General features: G+C 37.8%; 1 protein-coding gene across 1 annotated transcript; it reads right to left on the bottom strand.

Moving 5' to 3' along the window:
• Positions 1 to 6932: 6932 nt before the first annotated feature.
• LOC103710520 (Transducin/WD40 repeat-like superfamily protein) lies at positions 6933 to 11842 on the bottom strand. The gene is made up of 3 exons (XM_008796264.6): positions 11127 to 11842; positions 9170 to 9467; positions 6933 to 7190 (listed from the first exon to the last, which is right to left on the bottom strand). Coding segments are annotated over exons 1-3 (966 nt in total). The 5' UTR covers positions 11793 to 11842; the 3' UTR covers positions 6933 to 7188.
• Between the last annotated feature and the right edge of the window lie 3818 nt (positions 11843 to 15660).

The raw sequence follows: 15660 nt of genomic DNA, 5'->3' as shown, positions 1-15660 counted from the left end.
ACGTGAGTTTTTTTAAGTAGAGTGAGAGACGTCCTGGAGTGTAGCAGCTTCTGCTGTTAGATGGCTTCCTTTTGTATGAGAGAGTCAAGTTTGGTTTTTGGCTTACAAATTTTTTGAACAACTTTTTAAATAATTTTTATCGCTCCAAAATTTTTTATTTCTGCTATCATTGCTTGATTTAATTAGTGCTTGTTCTGGATCCTGAGCTGGTACGTTTGATCTAATTGTGCCATTCTACAAAGCTTCTATCAAATCTACTCATGCTTCTGGAAATATCAGAATGTGTTGTTGCCAAACTCTTGGTGCAAAAGAAATTGCTGGAGGGGCTTCTGTGGCTTTTGATTTTGAATATGACAAATGGTGAGCTTATCTTCAAAGGTCATGATCTTCCAAGAAGGTCTTCAAGTCTGACAGTGTCTTCAACCTTGAAGAAGATTAAAGTAATCAATTAAAATCGTTGTTCTTTATTTACCAAATAATATGGTTTGAGTAATTCATGGATTGAGCATTACCTTGCTTTATGGATGGAAAAGGTTTTTGAAAAAAACAACATCAGTTTTAGATGGATATGCAATGTTTGTATAATTGCTTATGGGCAAACAGGAACTAGCAAAACATTTACAAGGGAAGAGGCCAAAAGAGCTCGTGGAATTAACTATAGGACTCTTGAGGAACTCTTTCGAATTATCAGAGAAAGGCAAGGGTTATTCTGATACTAAATAACTCTCTTAGAGGTCTACTATGAGCAATTACGTGCTTTACTTCTATCAGGAGATCAACTTGGAGTGGCTGCAAAGAGGTAATAAAGAGGTTAAATTCTACCAGAACTTGCTATTATGCTGTTTTTCAATAGGCTAGAAGTAAGGCAAGTTTCAGAAGTTCATCACGTTTCATACTGGCCGAAGCTTTTGTGAGCAACATGGATGTGATCTGGAACATGCTACAAATAGGTATAGAAGCCAGAAACATTGGCTCAACGAATACCCAGGAACATAGCAGTCCATCACACTGGTTACATTTTATTTCTAAAACTAAATTTATCATGATTTCTATCAATGAGATATGGTTGAAAGCTATTGTCTGAAATGCGCACTCTTTGCTTTCAGTATTCACTATGTGATCATAAAAGATGAAAATCTGATTGACTGGTGTAAGGACCCATGCGGGCATATATTTATTCTACATCGGCTATATACTGGATAGATCTTGGGTACTTATACAGGATCAAGAAACCCAAATAACACATTTTGGCTAGCCTTTTTGGATAAGGTCATTGGTTGTTACAAATAGTATCGGAGCAGATCCAGCCCATGGCCTATGTGGACTAGAAAACACTGCAATACGGGTTTATGGAGGTTGACCTTTAGTTGATCATGCTGCTTGTGGTTAGATATGAATGGATTTGAACGCTTAGCCTGGTGAAGATGCCAAAGCTTAAACGAGAAGAGTATATAAGGACATGTGCGGGCATGTATTTAGTCTCACATCGGCTATGCACTGGATAGATCTTGGGTACTTATATAGAATTAAAGAATCCAAATAATATCTTTTAGCAAACTTTTTTGGATGAGGTTTTGGGTTGTTACAACTAGTAAATTGTGGCTTACTGACATAGCTGGAAGTGAAAGTGGCAAAGACAGATGCTCAAAGGTAGCAACTGAAGGAGGTACAATCACCAGGTGATGTAATATCTTTACCTGCAACTAATAGCCCAAACATTCCCTTTAGGTCGGTAAATAAAGATTTTTACAATAACCCAACCAATTGCTCTTAAGTTGCATGTTCTGAAATATAATCTCCCTCTGAAATTATGTAGGAACTCAAATCTTACGCGCTTCAAGACTGTCGAGGTACTCCTTTGTTCTTCATCTATTTCTTGTTTTTATATTGTTTTGCCATGTTTGACATCCTATCAGGTTTAGTGCGACTAAATGCAGAGAGATGAATCAGGTAGCAACTCAAAGATTTTGATGTTTGTGCACATTGGCCTTAGTGACAACAACATGGGCGAGACTCTTTGCTCTCCGAATTTTGCAGGCAGAGTGAGGGAAATTGAACTTGGTTCTGCCAAGAAACAAGTTGATGTTAGTGAACTTTTCAGATACAAACAAATGGTATGAATATTTATATGAAAGAACCTAGTTATCAACCTGAATATTTACGTATCAGGCTACTGCAAAATGAGCTTCCTCTATCTGCTAATTCCTAGGTTGGGAAGGCCATGCAGGATAGCAAGAACAAAGATGCCCAAATAACTAAACTGTAAGAGACAATTCATTCTCATGAAATCAAGAACAAGGTAGAAAATCTGGCCAATACAAATCTCGAAGAGAAGGTACGGAATTCATTCCTATCTTGTTCTATCTGAAAATATGTTTAACAAAACTATTGAAATTGGTGCATCGCTACTTTCTGTTGATCAGACTTTCTTTTAATTGGCAGGCAATAATTCTAAATAAGTAACTATCTTATTTCTAGTTGCCACTTACTACTGAATTGTAGCTGTCAATTGAGCACATGAACTTCCTCTGTTAGATGCCAGAGTTTATGAAGTATAATCTGGGATTGTCTGACATACGGCCCATATGAATTTTCTAGTTTCAGAAGATACAGACAAACCAGGCATAGGCTTTCTCAGTCAGCACTGTATAGAGGCAAAACAATTTTGGGAAGTGTTGGTCACTTCTGGATTATTGGACATGAATGCTACGTAGGATTCCCTTTGCAGGCCATGATGAAATGTCTTGATGCTTGGCTTGGTTTTTTGGAGTGTGCTGTCAACTTTGTGCACAAAATTTTTTGAGTGTCGAATGATATTAGCTTGAAGTGTTAGGAACTCAGAATCAAGTGCTATGCCCCTTGTTTTCATTTCCATGAATGTAATATGCCATAACTTGCAACATTGTGGGTAATGAGAGAAACTGAATGGTCAAATTGCTTAAATAGATGATGTCTTTTGATAAGTTTATCTATATTAATAAACTAAATATTTGTGTTTTATGAAAGCATCCTAGTGTTGGGGGTCTGTAACTCTTAAAGAGCTTGAGTAGGTGGATGCTTTGAGACACTTGGACATCGGCATCATGCCACCAAGTGTCTTGTAAAGACTGCTTTAAAGACTTGATTTCTCCTATTAAATTGACAATCTGAAAGTATTGTCACTGTGTTGAGCCTGAGCCAAATGCAGCAGGGCAGTATAACAACTATATGGAAGTCTTGTGCAGCAATCTGAATTCGATCCATTTTGGATAGCTATACAACTACCTATTTTAAAGCACATGAACAAAGACTGTTCCATATTGTCGATTTTGAAACACCCAGCAAATTTCATTTTACCAGAATTTGTTCTTGTTGCTTTTTTCCTTCTTTTTGGTTATAAAGAAATTAAACCACTTCTCGACATTTTTTTTCACTTTCTTTAGCTGAAATCATTTTCACTCCTGGTTTTATGAAGATGAGAATCTCTCTTGCAAGTACGGTGCACTGAAAATCCATTTCTTGCACTGGAGGATTAAAAAAATAAAAGAGAATCTCCACTGCTTATAAGAAGTTGAGTAGAGCGAAATTATTTCTTATGTTGCATATCTTGTGGCTGAAAGTGACTTCTAAAGGGTTGTGCATGTGTATGTTTTTGTAGCATCACCTTTCTTTCTCTCTATTGGATCATGTTCTGTTTCGCTTGTTTCACTGGCTAAATAGTGGAGTCGCTTGTTTCCCTTATAATCACTGTCTACTTTGGATTTGTCGGTATTTCATGTCAAATTACTTATTGTTTTGAGCAGAAATTAAGAAAAAGTCCCTTTTGTTTTGTTTTCCTTTTTCCTAGAGATCAGTAGGGGAAACGTTGTTATGACTCCCGAGAGATTATATAGCAAGTCCTTAACTTTTAGTCTATTGTGCAGGTTAAGGAGTTAAAATCACAGTTACCAATCGAATGAAAGCTGGCAAGGCAGCATGTCGACACCAAAATAGCTGAAAACCAACTGCAGTTGCAGAAACTAAAACAGCAAGAAGATCTGAACAAGTCATTGATGAATCCTGAGTCAGTAGTTGTTCATGTCAGAAAAAAATTCAAAATCATGTTGCAGAGCATCTGACAGCAACGGGAGAGCTAGCCAGCTAGGTGATGGAATGCCACCACTTGTTGAGAACAACACCATTAGGACGATGCTGCTGCCTTCGACTGACAATAACATTCTCAAGTTTTTCCCAATTACAAGGACAAGGAGAAAAGCCAGAACTGGATGAAGAGCAAACTCCAAGAAAGGCCATTAGTATTTCTCTTCTCTACAGCTCACCAGGTTCCAGCCAGAGCTAGATGAACAGCACAGTCAGCACTTATTCCAATCTCTGCCTCGAAAGCAGCACTGGCACCACCACTACCACTGCCACCAGCAACCAATACCACGGGCAGTCTTTCACCACCATGGCCTTGACCATTCCTGATTATCAATGCTAAAGATGGGTCAGGAGCCTAGAAGTAGGGTAAGCAAAGGTCCAGGTCTCGATCGGTGGCAAATGAAGGAAGGCAAGGAGAGTACTGGGAAGTAATGGTACAGAGGCCGGGAAGAGCAACACAGCAGAAGCAGCAGAAGGAAAAGGAGAGAGGCGACGGTCTGTCTATCGATGTGATGGAGGACAGATGGGTGACTGAGGTACCGCTATGCAGTATGCTGACCATGGTGGACTCGGCGAGATTAGCAAGGTGGAGGGTCAGTGACTTACTGGATGCCGAGGGAGGGCGATGGGGAGAGGGGTTGGTTCGGGAGGTTTTTGGAGAGCAGTTGGCAGAGTTGGTTCTAGCCCGAGCGACCCCTGGGGGGGGGGAGGCGGATAGGCTGGTATGGATACCGACGGGGCGATCACGGGTGCGAGCTAGGGATCTTCATGCAGTGTTCAGGAGGGAGCCAGTCCGACAGTTTGAGGGGCGGTGGATATGGAGGATGCGGGTGCACCCGCGCGTGGCACTCTTCATCTGGAAGGTGGCGTGGGGCTGCCTTCCGACTAGGAGTGTGCTAGCGCGGCGTAGCATGAGGATCCCTCAGTTTTGTGAGGATTGTGCAGATATTGAGGAGACTATGGAGCATGTTTTGCTGCAGTGCCCTAGGGCCCGAGACATATGGAGGAGGTCACTGATACAGTTACCGGCCTCGGTGATGCTGGTGCAGGATCTGATCCATCTGCTGAGAGTTTCCATGCGGCATCCCAGATCTGTTGAGGCAGGGATCTGTGTAGCATACCTGTCCTACCATATATGGTTGGACAGGAATACTGGTATATTTGAGGGGAGGAGGGCGCCTCCGAGGTTGGTGGTAGACCGGGCGCTGCTTGCGAGGGAGGTTGTTGGGGCGACTTCGGTAGTCACTTCTGGGCTGGTCAGGGATATCTGGGGTGTTCACCACGCTGTTTCAGCGCCACGGTTTGCCATTGTTTCTTGGGCACCCCCACCCCCTGGCTATCTCAAGATGAACTTTGATGGGAGTAGGTCGGTAGATGGCTTGTGCGGAGGGGTCGGTTTTGTGGTCAGGGACCATTGTGGCAGGATGGTAGCAGCAGGAGGACGGCGTACGCCTGGATTTACTGTGGTTGGTGCAGAGCTACAGGCAGCCTGGGAGGGCTTATCCTTTGCGAGGCAGTTAGCCGGGGCCGAGCGGGTGTACCTCGAGGGTGATTCATCGGTGGTCATTGATCTGATTCGGGGTGTGGATCGGTTTGGGGATGGCCATCCCCTCATTCGAGAGACCCGTAGGATGGCTCAGATGATGGCTGATTTTCAGGCAGCACACGTATTTAGGGAGGCGAACCGGGCAGCAGATTGGGTCGCCTCCTTTGTCGCTCGGCACTCAGGTGCTTTTTTGTGGACGTCTGATGTAGACGTCCCTTCACAGTTGTACCTTTTACTCTCCCGTGACTTGGAGGGTTGTACTCACGTTCGTACTATATGATATGAGTAGCCGTTTTTACCAAAAAAAAAAAAAAAAAAGGAGAGAGGCTGGAATCATTGAACAAAAAGTTGGGAACATTTTCTGATTTGCTTGAGCAACATTTGCCTTGATGAGATTATACAGTTAATTTAGGAGGGAGGTTTAGTCTGCAACTAGCTCCATTGATTCTGTGGTGTGCAGTCGCTTAACCAGCAAACTAATATGTAGCTCTAAGACCTAGTTTCTTTTGTGTGATGAAAATTAACATGGATGTGAAGGTGGTTTTGGTGCAAAGAATGGTGCCTTTTTCAAGTAGACAACTCGGATACCTCATCTCTATCTTAGCAAATAAAATTTCATCAGTAAATCGAATATGAGGCGTTCTCACCTTTCTTGTAATGATATAGTGGGAAAAAAGGTCTTATTAAACCTGGATTTGGGAGCATTGCCTTGGTGGAATTTTATCACAGATATGCAGTTTTTGAGAAAAACAACTTTCCTTGATTGCTTTTTGGTTATTGATCTTTTGGTTATTGATCTTCCCTCATATTTCATGCCTTGTCAATAAACTGATTTTTGCGGCATAGGACTTCTGATCTCTCAACTTCCAAACTGTCAATAAGCTGTTACATCTCTTTCATATCCAACACCACATCAATATTTGTTTGCTGGACTGATTGTTTCTAGAACTCGAGCAATCTTGTACAAAATATTTGCAAAAATGCACAGATAGGAACAATTATTTTGTGTCATAGCTATAGTTATAAGCTTGCAGTAGAAAACACATTAAAGTCTCAGAACGCTGTCATACATTTACACAGGTATTGAAAATGTGGATGAGGAACCTACAATATGATGATCTTGCAAGGCTGCTGCAAGCATCACTTAGCCTGTGGTGTGGGTTTTCTGATCTGAAACTCTGGTACACATGAATCTGCCAACAAACATTCATGTCCATGTCACTTGCAAAGTATGACTTGTACAAAGCTATAACAAGAGTTCGTGAGCTTGAATAGAAAAGGAATAGTGAATTCATTTCATTAAGGTCATTACTACAGAAGCAAATAAAATAGGCATCCCTTTTCCCCTTCAATGTATGCTCATGTTTCATCGTACAATAGCCCCACGTGATCCTGATTTGGAGAAAATTTTGACTGCATCACTATTGATGTACAAAAATATCATAACTGATCCTAGCTTTAAAAAGGACATGGATGATAGTGCTAATATCAGTCTGGCCAGAGTCTTCCAGTCCAAAACACAATCCTGCAACCAAAGAGGTGCAATCAACTATTTGAGGCTACATGAATGTACACAAATAGATACAAATTTGGTTAAGAACCATATAAGAGTTCAAGCTGATTTGAATAGCTAGATGCCTGTTTGGTATTGCTTTTATTTTCTGTTTTTGTTTTTAAAAAACCAAGAAGAAAAATAAACAAGACTGAACACAAGTATGATAAAACTCTTTTGTTCTTTGAAATTATTTGTAAAATCTTCAGAGCTTTTGGCAGCAAAGATTTCTTGCTTTTAAAAAAAAAGAGTGAAAATAAAAGCAAGAAACAACAAAAGTTTTGTGCAAATGCTATCTTCAACTTCAATCTCCATGTGGCATTTCATTAAATTTGTAGAGAAACAGAAGCACAAAAATGATGATGCCAAATAGACCCTAAAATCATCAATATTAAGATTGCTTTTCAGAAAAGGAGGAAACAAAAGGTTCAAGATATCTGCATACATTTAGTAAACAAGTCTACCGACGGAATCTCTGCAAAAAAGAGGTTCATTTTGCAGTTAAATGGCATTACTCCAGTAACACCACCAAAAACATTACCCAAAGTTCTATTTAAAAAAATGCATATGAAAAAACAAAAAAAACTTGGTGAACCCACTTGTCAGACAACTGAGCATTGTTAACCGTGCCTTAAAAAATACAAAGTTCAAAAGAAAGAATTCATCATATGGCTTAAAGTTAATGTCATTGCACTTACCAGTTTACTGTTTCCTAGAATATACCTCAACTATAAGGTGACATAAGTATGATTCATAACAATCAAAGCAGTCAGGCCCCGAAATGAACCTCTGACACCTAACTTAATCCTGGAACACTCCTGTCCTATTCCAAGAAATACAAAATAAAAATGGAAAAATCCTCTTCTCCTAATGGTACAAGTAGAAACTCCTAGAGTACTGCTATTCAAACACATGACTTGAAATGGTTTCCTAACGTTGACATACAGGGTCCTTTCCACTTCAAGCAGTGGGTTGTTTGGCATTTTGTTTCTGAAGGTCAACTCCAATGTTCAAAAGACTTTCAGCCGCATTTTCCCAAAAACTTACTGCGACTTGAATAAAAGACAACAAAATAAAGAAAGGAACGAAAAGGGTAAGAACTTGCAATACTCAGATCCCCATGAAATGCACACATTAGCACATCTAACAAACCTTTCTAGAACTTAATCTGAATGACTGACTGTCCTAAGACAACCAAAACTATTGACTTTTAGACACCTACTCAACAAATAATACTCCTGAACCTAAAAAGAGAGAAAGCCCTAAAATCAACTCAAGACATCAGAAATATAATATAATACCAAACTAGCTCAACCATCTTAGTAAAGCTTGAGCCAAATGCAGTTCTATGATACCAAACAAATAATACTTCCATGCACCAATTCTTGCAAAATATTTGGCCACATTCTGCCATTTGATGATAACAGAACCAATTTCTCATAATTTTGTGATTGAGGCCTTGGGCTGGGAAACGTTTAAGGCCAAAGTAATCTTCAATTAAAATAACCAAAGAGATTCTGTCAACGCCCATAAAAATAATACCCAAAAGAGTGGGAAGATAGGAGAAATTCTCTAGATGTGCTTCGATTTATGTATGTTTTGGGTGACATGTATGAGTGGTACTGGTAAAATGTGAAATAAAAAGTTGCTCATGCTTTCATTTTACAATGTTACAGGTGATTTTCTTCTTATTAGACACCTACACAAAACATACTAGACTGATTACTTGTCAATGACTCTCCTGTCAACATTCATTGGACCATGTGGATGTTTTGGGTAACAAGAAGATATGATATTAAGAAAAAACACTATTTGTGTCATGGTTACCAAACACATCTAAAATATTACTGCAAGTAAAACTGAACAAGCAACTCTATTTAGATTTGCAAGGTCTTGAAAAAGAAAGAACAAAAAGAATATAATATACAGGGAGAAAAAGCTCAATAACTCACATTTCATAGATGAACCAGCAAGACAAGTCAGCCTAGATTTTGTATTTGCCTCTGCCAGTGGATTTGGTTTCTCATTTGAGGTCATCCGAACATCCCAAATTCGTATGACACCATCAGATGATGCAGAAGCTATAAAGTTAGATGTTTCAGAATTCTGACCTTCACTACTATTCTTGAAAACAACAAGGCCTTTTACACGAGTAGAATGTGCATCCTGCATGCAGTAGGCAACCTTCCCGCTTGCTGTATCCCAAGCAGTGACAGAGCGGTCCTCTCCACCAGTAAAAAGTAGTCCATTCTGATACATTACAAGTGTTAGGCATCATTTTTCAGTTTATCTATAGTACCATAAGAACATAAAAGGAATAGAATAAAGCATATAGACCAAATCTTTCAAACTGCAAATGTTATGATGATTTCAAAAACAGATCAACTTAAAAGCATTGAAGTTTCTCTCCTACTAAGCTCTTGGTACCAAATATTTGTATAGGGCTTTGGGTTCTCCAAACCCCCCTCCCCCACCGTCTATTAGTACCAAATATCGGTATATGGCTTTGGGTTCTCAAACCCCCCACCCTCCACCCCCCCTGAATAAAAAAGAATCATGTGACAAGACACTACATGTAACCAGATACATTGTGCACATGCATATGCATATTTAAGTTTGTACTAAAGATCAAAGTAAATTAAACATTTCTGTTCCCGTTACTGATTTGTAACAATAAAGAGACAAATCACATGTTGATCTATAGAACATCAACCATTGGCTATGTCAATGAAATGACATAGCTAACCCACAAAACAAGTCATTCTATAAAATTATATATTAAATACATATCAACATGAAAAACTAGTTGAAAGAATAGATGTCTCAAAACAATAGTCAAGATGTTACTTAGATATTTTTGATATTTCTAAGTAAATATATTTTAGTGATCTAGTGGCTTAGAGAAAGCAGTGAACATAAGAACGCACCAGATTCTTTTAGATTCACAAAGTAAGACAATGGGATTCTTTCCTATGAAATAAATATCAGTTTAAAACAGACAAGAAGTATCCTTCAAGAATTGGTAACTATACAGGTATGGACATGCCCTCCACACCAGTTTCTCGACCAGCTAAAACAACTAACTAACACAATGTAAAAGGAAAGCAAGACAACTTCATAAGACAAAAATGTTTCTCTGTTATATTCCTTTTCTTCTCTCTCATCGTGTTTTGGAAAGAACATATAAGCATATAGCTTAAACACACTACTCCATCCAAAACAACTTCTTCCTAAGTATTGTTTGTGAATGATTAATCTAAGCTTGGAGTAAAGAGATAAAACCACCAACAACCACTACATAATACAACTCCCTTAACATTTACTACCTCACCCTAAAAAATATATATATATTTTTGGATTGGGGGGGGGGGGTGTTGGTGGTTTGTAATAACCTAAATTTCCTTTCCTTTCCAATATGAATTCGTAAAGCCTAACATGCTTCAGAATTATTAAAGCTACTTCTATGTAATTCATTTTTCTTGAACTGTCCAAGATTGACTCTACTCGTTCAATTATTTATTGGTATGTTAGCATGGTTTTAGAGATACTTAAGGATTGAAATAAACCAATTTCTACAATAATAGGGGAACATAACATTCACTTCTTCTAACAAACCAGAGTTCTACAAAAGGCCATTTTCTTTTGATTTGTTTATTCTTTACCTTGTTTTCATTGCACAGAATAATCAAGCTGCTAACAGCACTACTTCAATTATGTTAAAGAAGCAATAACAATTTCAAATTCAAGCCTTCTTAAACACAATTTACTGATCTTTTTCACTTATTTTTCCGAAAAATTTTACAAAACTAAAAATTCAAGTAATTATGCATGCTGCCCTTTATTTTAGTGCAACAAAACCGCATATGGTGACCGAAGTAAGAAAAAAAACATCTTTTTGTAATCAAATACCTCTGCAGGTGCAATGCAGAGGACCCTCTTTGGGGCGTCCAACTCATGGATCAACCTCGCGTCCTCAGAATCGTGCACCGAAATCTTCTCCTCCGCCACCATGACGAACCTCCCCCCGCCCTCCGATCCGTATCTGACGATGGACGCCTCCTGGGCCAGCCGGCAGGAGAAGCTCCGCCTACCCCTCACAAGGTTGAGCATGGCGAGGCAGGAGTCCCGGCCCACCGTGAGCGCCACCCTCCCGGAGGGGTGGACGGCGATGTCAACGACGCCCCGGCGATGGGCGGCGACGGTCTTAAGGTGGACGAAGGGATCGGCGTCATAGATGCAGACGGCGCCATCGTCGGAGGCGCTGAGGAGGTTACGGGGGAGGGAGGGGGCAAGAGGGGAGGTGTAGAAGGCGAGGGCAGTGACGGCGCCGGCGTGGTCGAGGAGGCTGCCGAGCTCGGCAGCGGAGGCGAGGTCGTAGATTTTGATGGCATCATCGGCGCCGCCGGACGCGGCGACGGGGCCAGCGACGTCGACGGACTTGATGGGGGCGGTGTGGGAGGGGTAGGAAAAGAGGGGCTTGAGGGCTAGGGTTAGGGTTTCGCCGTCACCGGGTTTTAGGGTTTTGAGGGAGAAGCCCCAGATGAACTTCTCGTAGGAGCCCGCCACCAGCGTCATTTTTACTTTGTGTTGCCGGTCCAACGAGCAAGCAGGTGGTGGCTGATCATATAAATAGGTTGGCCAGATAGGGCACTTCTTCAGGCATGCAACTTGGGTGACTTGGGTCAAGTTAATCACCAATTTAGGCTCAACCTTGACCAACAAAATGTCTAATCTGATCCTACTGCTGAATTTTCATCATACAATAGCATAGCATGATCTTAAGTTGGGCTTCAAGCTATATTGATCGAGGGATAGGGGTTCTATCTTTTGCGCGCTAGAAGAATTTACTTTTCTATATATGAATCTACCATTGCATCGCACAATGATCGCTTTGAGATCTGTGCAAACAAATAAATGAATTAGTTTAGAGTGCTTGGAGATTTGTGTAGAGTGCAATTCAATGGTTAATATCGTGAAAGTAGATCAATCATTCTTTCGTGCAAAAGATACACCCCTAAACTTTGTAAGAGTTGAATGCATCTTCAGCTTCATGGGTTTATATATGGATTGGTTAGTCAGAAACTTTGCTGTAGAAAGCTAAGTTAGATTGTGGATAAGAAGTTGCTTAATCTTTTTCAACAAGAACGGTACCTACTGTAAAAATCAAAGACAGATGCAGGTTTGATCTAAGTTAGAGTGAAGCACTTTGGCTCAGTATGGTTGAAATTTTGAGTTGGGTTCTCTCTCTGTATATGTGTTTTAACATGAATTTATATAATATAATTAACAAATAGCAATCATTTTTCAGTCTTTCCAATTAATTCAAGATGTGTTTATAGTTTGCAACTAGACTTAATGATCAATCTACTTGTCCATACATCTTTTTTCCAAAATGCATGTTAATGAAAACTACTAAAAAGCTTCCATTTATATGTTTGTGCCATGCAAACGAAGTGCCAGGAAAACTATAGATTCTATCATCAACGACAACAAGATGATTTGTTTTTATCTCTTTTTAGATTCCTTTTGACAAGACAAGAAAAGCATTGACATCACGAAAAATAGTGAATGTACAATTCAAAACCAGGTATCTTGTGTCAACATTGAAAAAACAAAACTCATTGTACCCAAAAAAAAAAAAAAAACTTTACTAAAAAAAAATAACAATATATTATCATGTTATTTTGGTATCATTTTTTTCTTATTTATTTTATTTTAAAAAATAAAAAAACGGAATTTAATGCAGAAAATATGTTTGGTTATCTTATACTATTTTTTTAAATAACTTTCATTATTTCTAAAAAAATGGAAGTAAAAAGTTTTCACTTCCAAATTTTTTTAAAAAAGTGGGTTTTTACCCAACCTCCCAATCTCGACACCATCCTTACACCTTTTATAATGTAATATATATTATAATATTTTCTAATATAAAATATTATATATGATATAATATAATAATAATAATATATATTAGGATATATTATATAATATTATAAAAAACTATATAATATATTTTTAAAAGTCGATAATTTAATATATTATTATAAAATATGATAATATATAATATTATATAGAATATTACAATATATTATATACTATATATCATATGTCATATTATATATTATATATTACTATAATAATATATAATAACTACTAACAAAATAATACTATATAATAATTCGGATATATAATAATTATATAATTATAATAATTATATTTAATATTAATTATAATAACATTATTATATAATATATTATTATATTAATATGGTAATTATAATTATAAATAATAAGATATATTTTAAAAGTGATATTATTATAAGTATTATATCATAAGTATATTACATAATATAAATTATATTATAATAATTATAATAATATTATAATTATCATATATTATAATATTACTATAATAACTATATGTTATATTATTTATAAAATAACTATATGTATTATAGTGTATTATTATCTTATAATTATATATAATAATTGTGTTCCTATGATTTGATACCTCTATCTCTATTATTTAATGCGTGAGGTTTCAGAAATGTTTGTCTTTATATTATATTACTCCCAAATAATCCTCCTATCTGCTTCTTACTCTTTTATATTCATTAATTTTGAACCATCAAGGATTCATATGCATCTCACATGTTGAAATCTAGCTTGTTTATACTCCACTTTGATCTTGAAAAATTTTTCAACATGGTGGTTAGCGGTTAATGAAATTTCTAAGCTCATCACATGAAGAAAGTGAGAAATGAGCGGAAAAGATTGCACATTGTTCTTTTTCTTTCACAAAAAATATGAATGAAGCTTTATTAGGCTAAAAACAGATCGAATACTAATATATCCATTTTCATATTTATTTTATTTAATAAATAAGATACAGATATAAATATTAATCAGATACAAAAAATCATATTTATATTTGTTTTAAATAAATACGGATACAAATCAAATAGTAAAAATATGGATATAAACATACGTATAAGTCAAATAATTAAACTTTATCACCATATAATCCAATATATTACTAAGTAAAAGATAAATTAAATTAATAGCATATTGATGCAGATATTTATTTTTTAAAAAATATAAATATTAGATAAAATTAAATAGGATTATAAATAGAATCAGATATCCAGATACGAACCGAATAATTATCTATCTATATCTATAAATATAGATATTAATTAATTAATTAATTTTTTATCTATATTTAAATAGATTTGAATATAAAAATAATTTGAGATGGATATTGCCTGATCTTTATTATCTCAAAACTTCATCCTTAAAATTTGGTCGGAACAAAGTCAACATCTAACCTCGGGTGCACGGCATTACGTCCCACTCGAAGCCCACACTTGTCACTCCCTAAAGGTGAGGAAATTAACATCTCCGTCGTTTTTTGTTTCCGTAATCCTGTACCTTATAGCACGATGTTTTAAATAAATTTTTTATTTTTTAGTTATTTTTCCAGACCACTCTCGACTGGACCCACGGCTGGAAATCCTCAAACATATCACACATCACGGTAGCGGAGCCAGGCAAACCCAAATCCTAACAGATAGGAAACCTAATCCTGATGTACACGTGTCGTACAGCCAATGCAGCGATCAGCACCGTCCCCCTACGCTACCATCTGCCGAAAGCCCGCATTGAATGCAAAAAAAGTTAAAAGCGATGGCTCTGAGGTTAACCCGATGAAAAGTACCATAGGGTCAAAATTCGTGCCGGTTTCTGCGTGCGTCAAAAGTCGTGCTGGTTTCTGTGTGCGTCTTCCACACGGAGCAATGTTTACACAGAAGTTCATCTGTATGTCAGAGCTACATGACAACCAATCATTCGCTATAAATCCAGGCTGCTGCTGCTCCTCTCTGTGGTCTCTCCACAGCCTCTGCTTTCTTCCATTTCTTCCGTTCTTCCTGATTCTATTCTCTTTCAATTGTGTTGCTGAATGCAATACGAGTTGCCAGTGGGGCAATGGGTAAGGCGCAAGCTTCTCGGTTTGTGATGGAGGTGGCTCCGCCGCAGCTCGTCTCCGTTGTGAGGAACAAGGTGTCGAGAATTCTTGACACAATAAAAGAAGAAGAGAGGGAAGTCATGGAGAATTTTTCTTCCATCAAGAGCAAACCTTCTTCATCGCTCTTCATGAGGGAGCTGGAGAAGTCGTTCTCAGTGCATGGTCAAGAATGGCCTTGCCCGAATTCATCGACATCGTTTTCGTGAAGTGTTATTGCAGAATTAAGTTCCCTAGCTGCATCTATCGATTCTATGGGAGGTGTAAGCACAGAGTTATGGTGAACTTGTATATGAAGAGTGAGCCTTGTCTTTCTGTTTGCATCTCTGTTGCACATGCCTTTGGTCATGAAGTAAATACCCACTGATGTCTTTTGTTCAAGAGATTAATATCCACTAATAGGAAATCCTTTTCCTTTGTG

The sequence above is a fragment of the Phoenix dactylifera genome, chromosome 9 (assembly GCF_051530095.1).
Source record: "Phoenix dactylifera cultivar Ajwa chromosome 9, Ajwa_hap1_PhDact_Kaust_v1.1, whole genome shotgun sequence".
Lineage (NCBI taxonomy): Eukaryota > Viridiplantae > Streptophyta > Magnoliopsida > Arecales > Arecaceae > Phoenix > Phoenix dactylifera.
The sequence above is the reverse complement of the archived record's forward strand: the minus strand, read 5'-3'. Positions and strand labels throughout refer to the sequence as shown.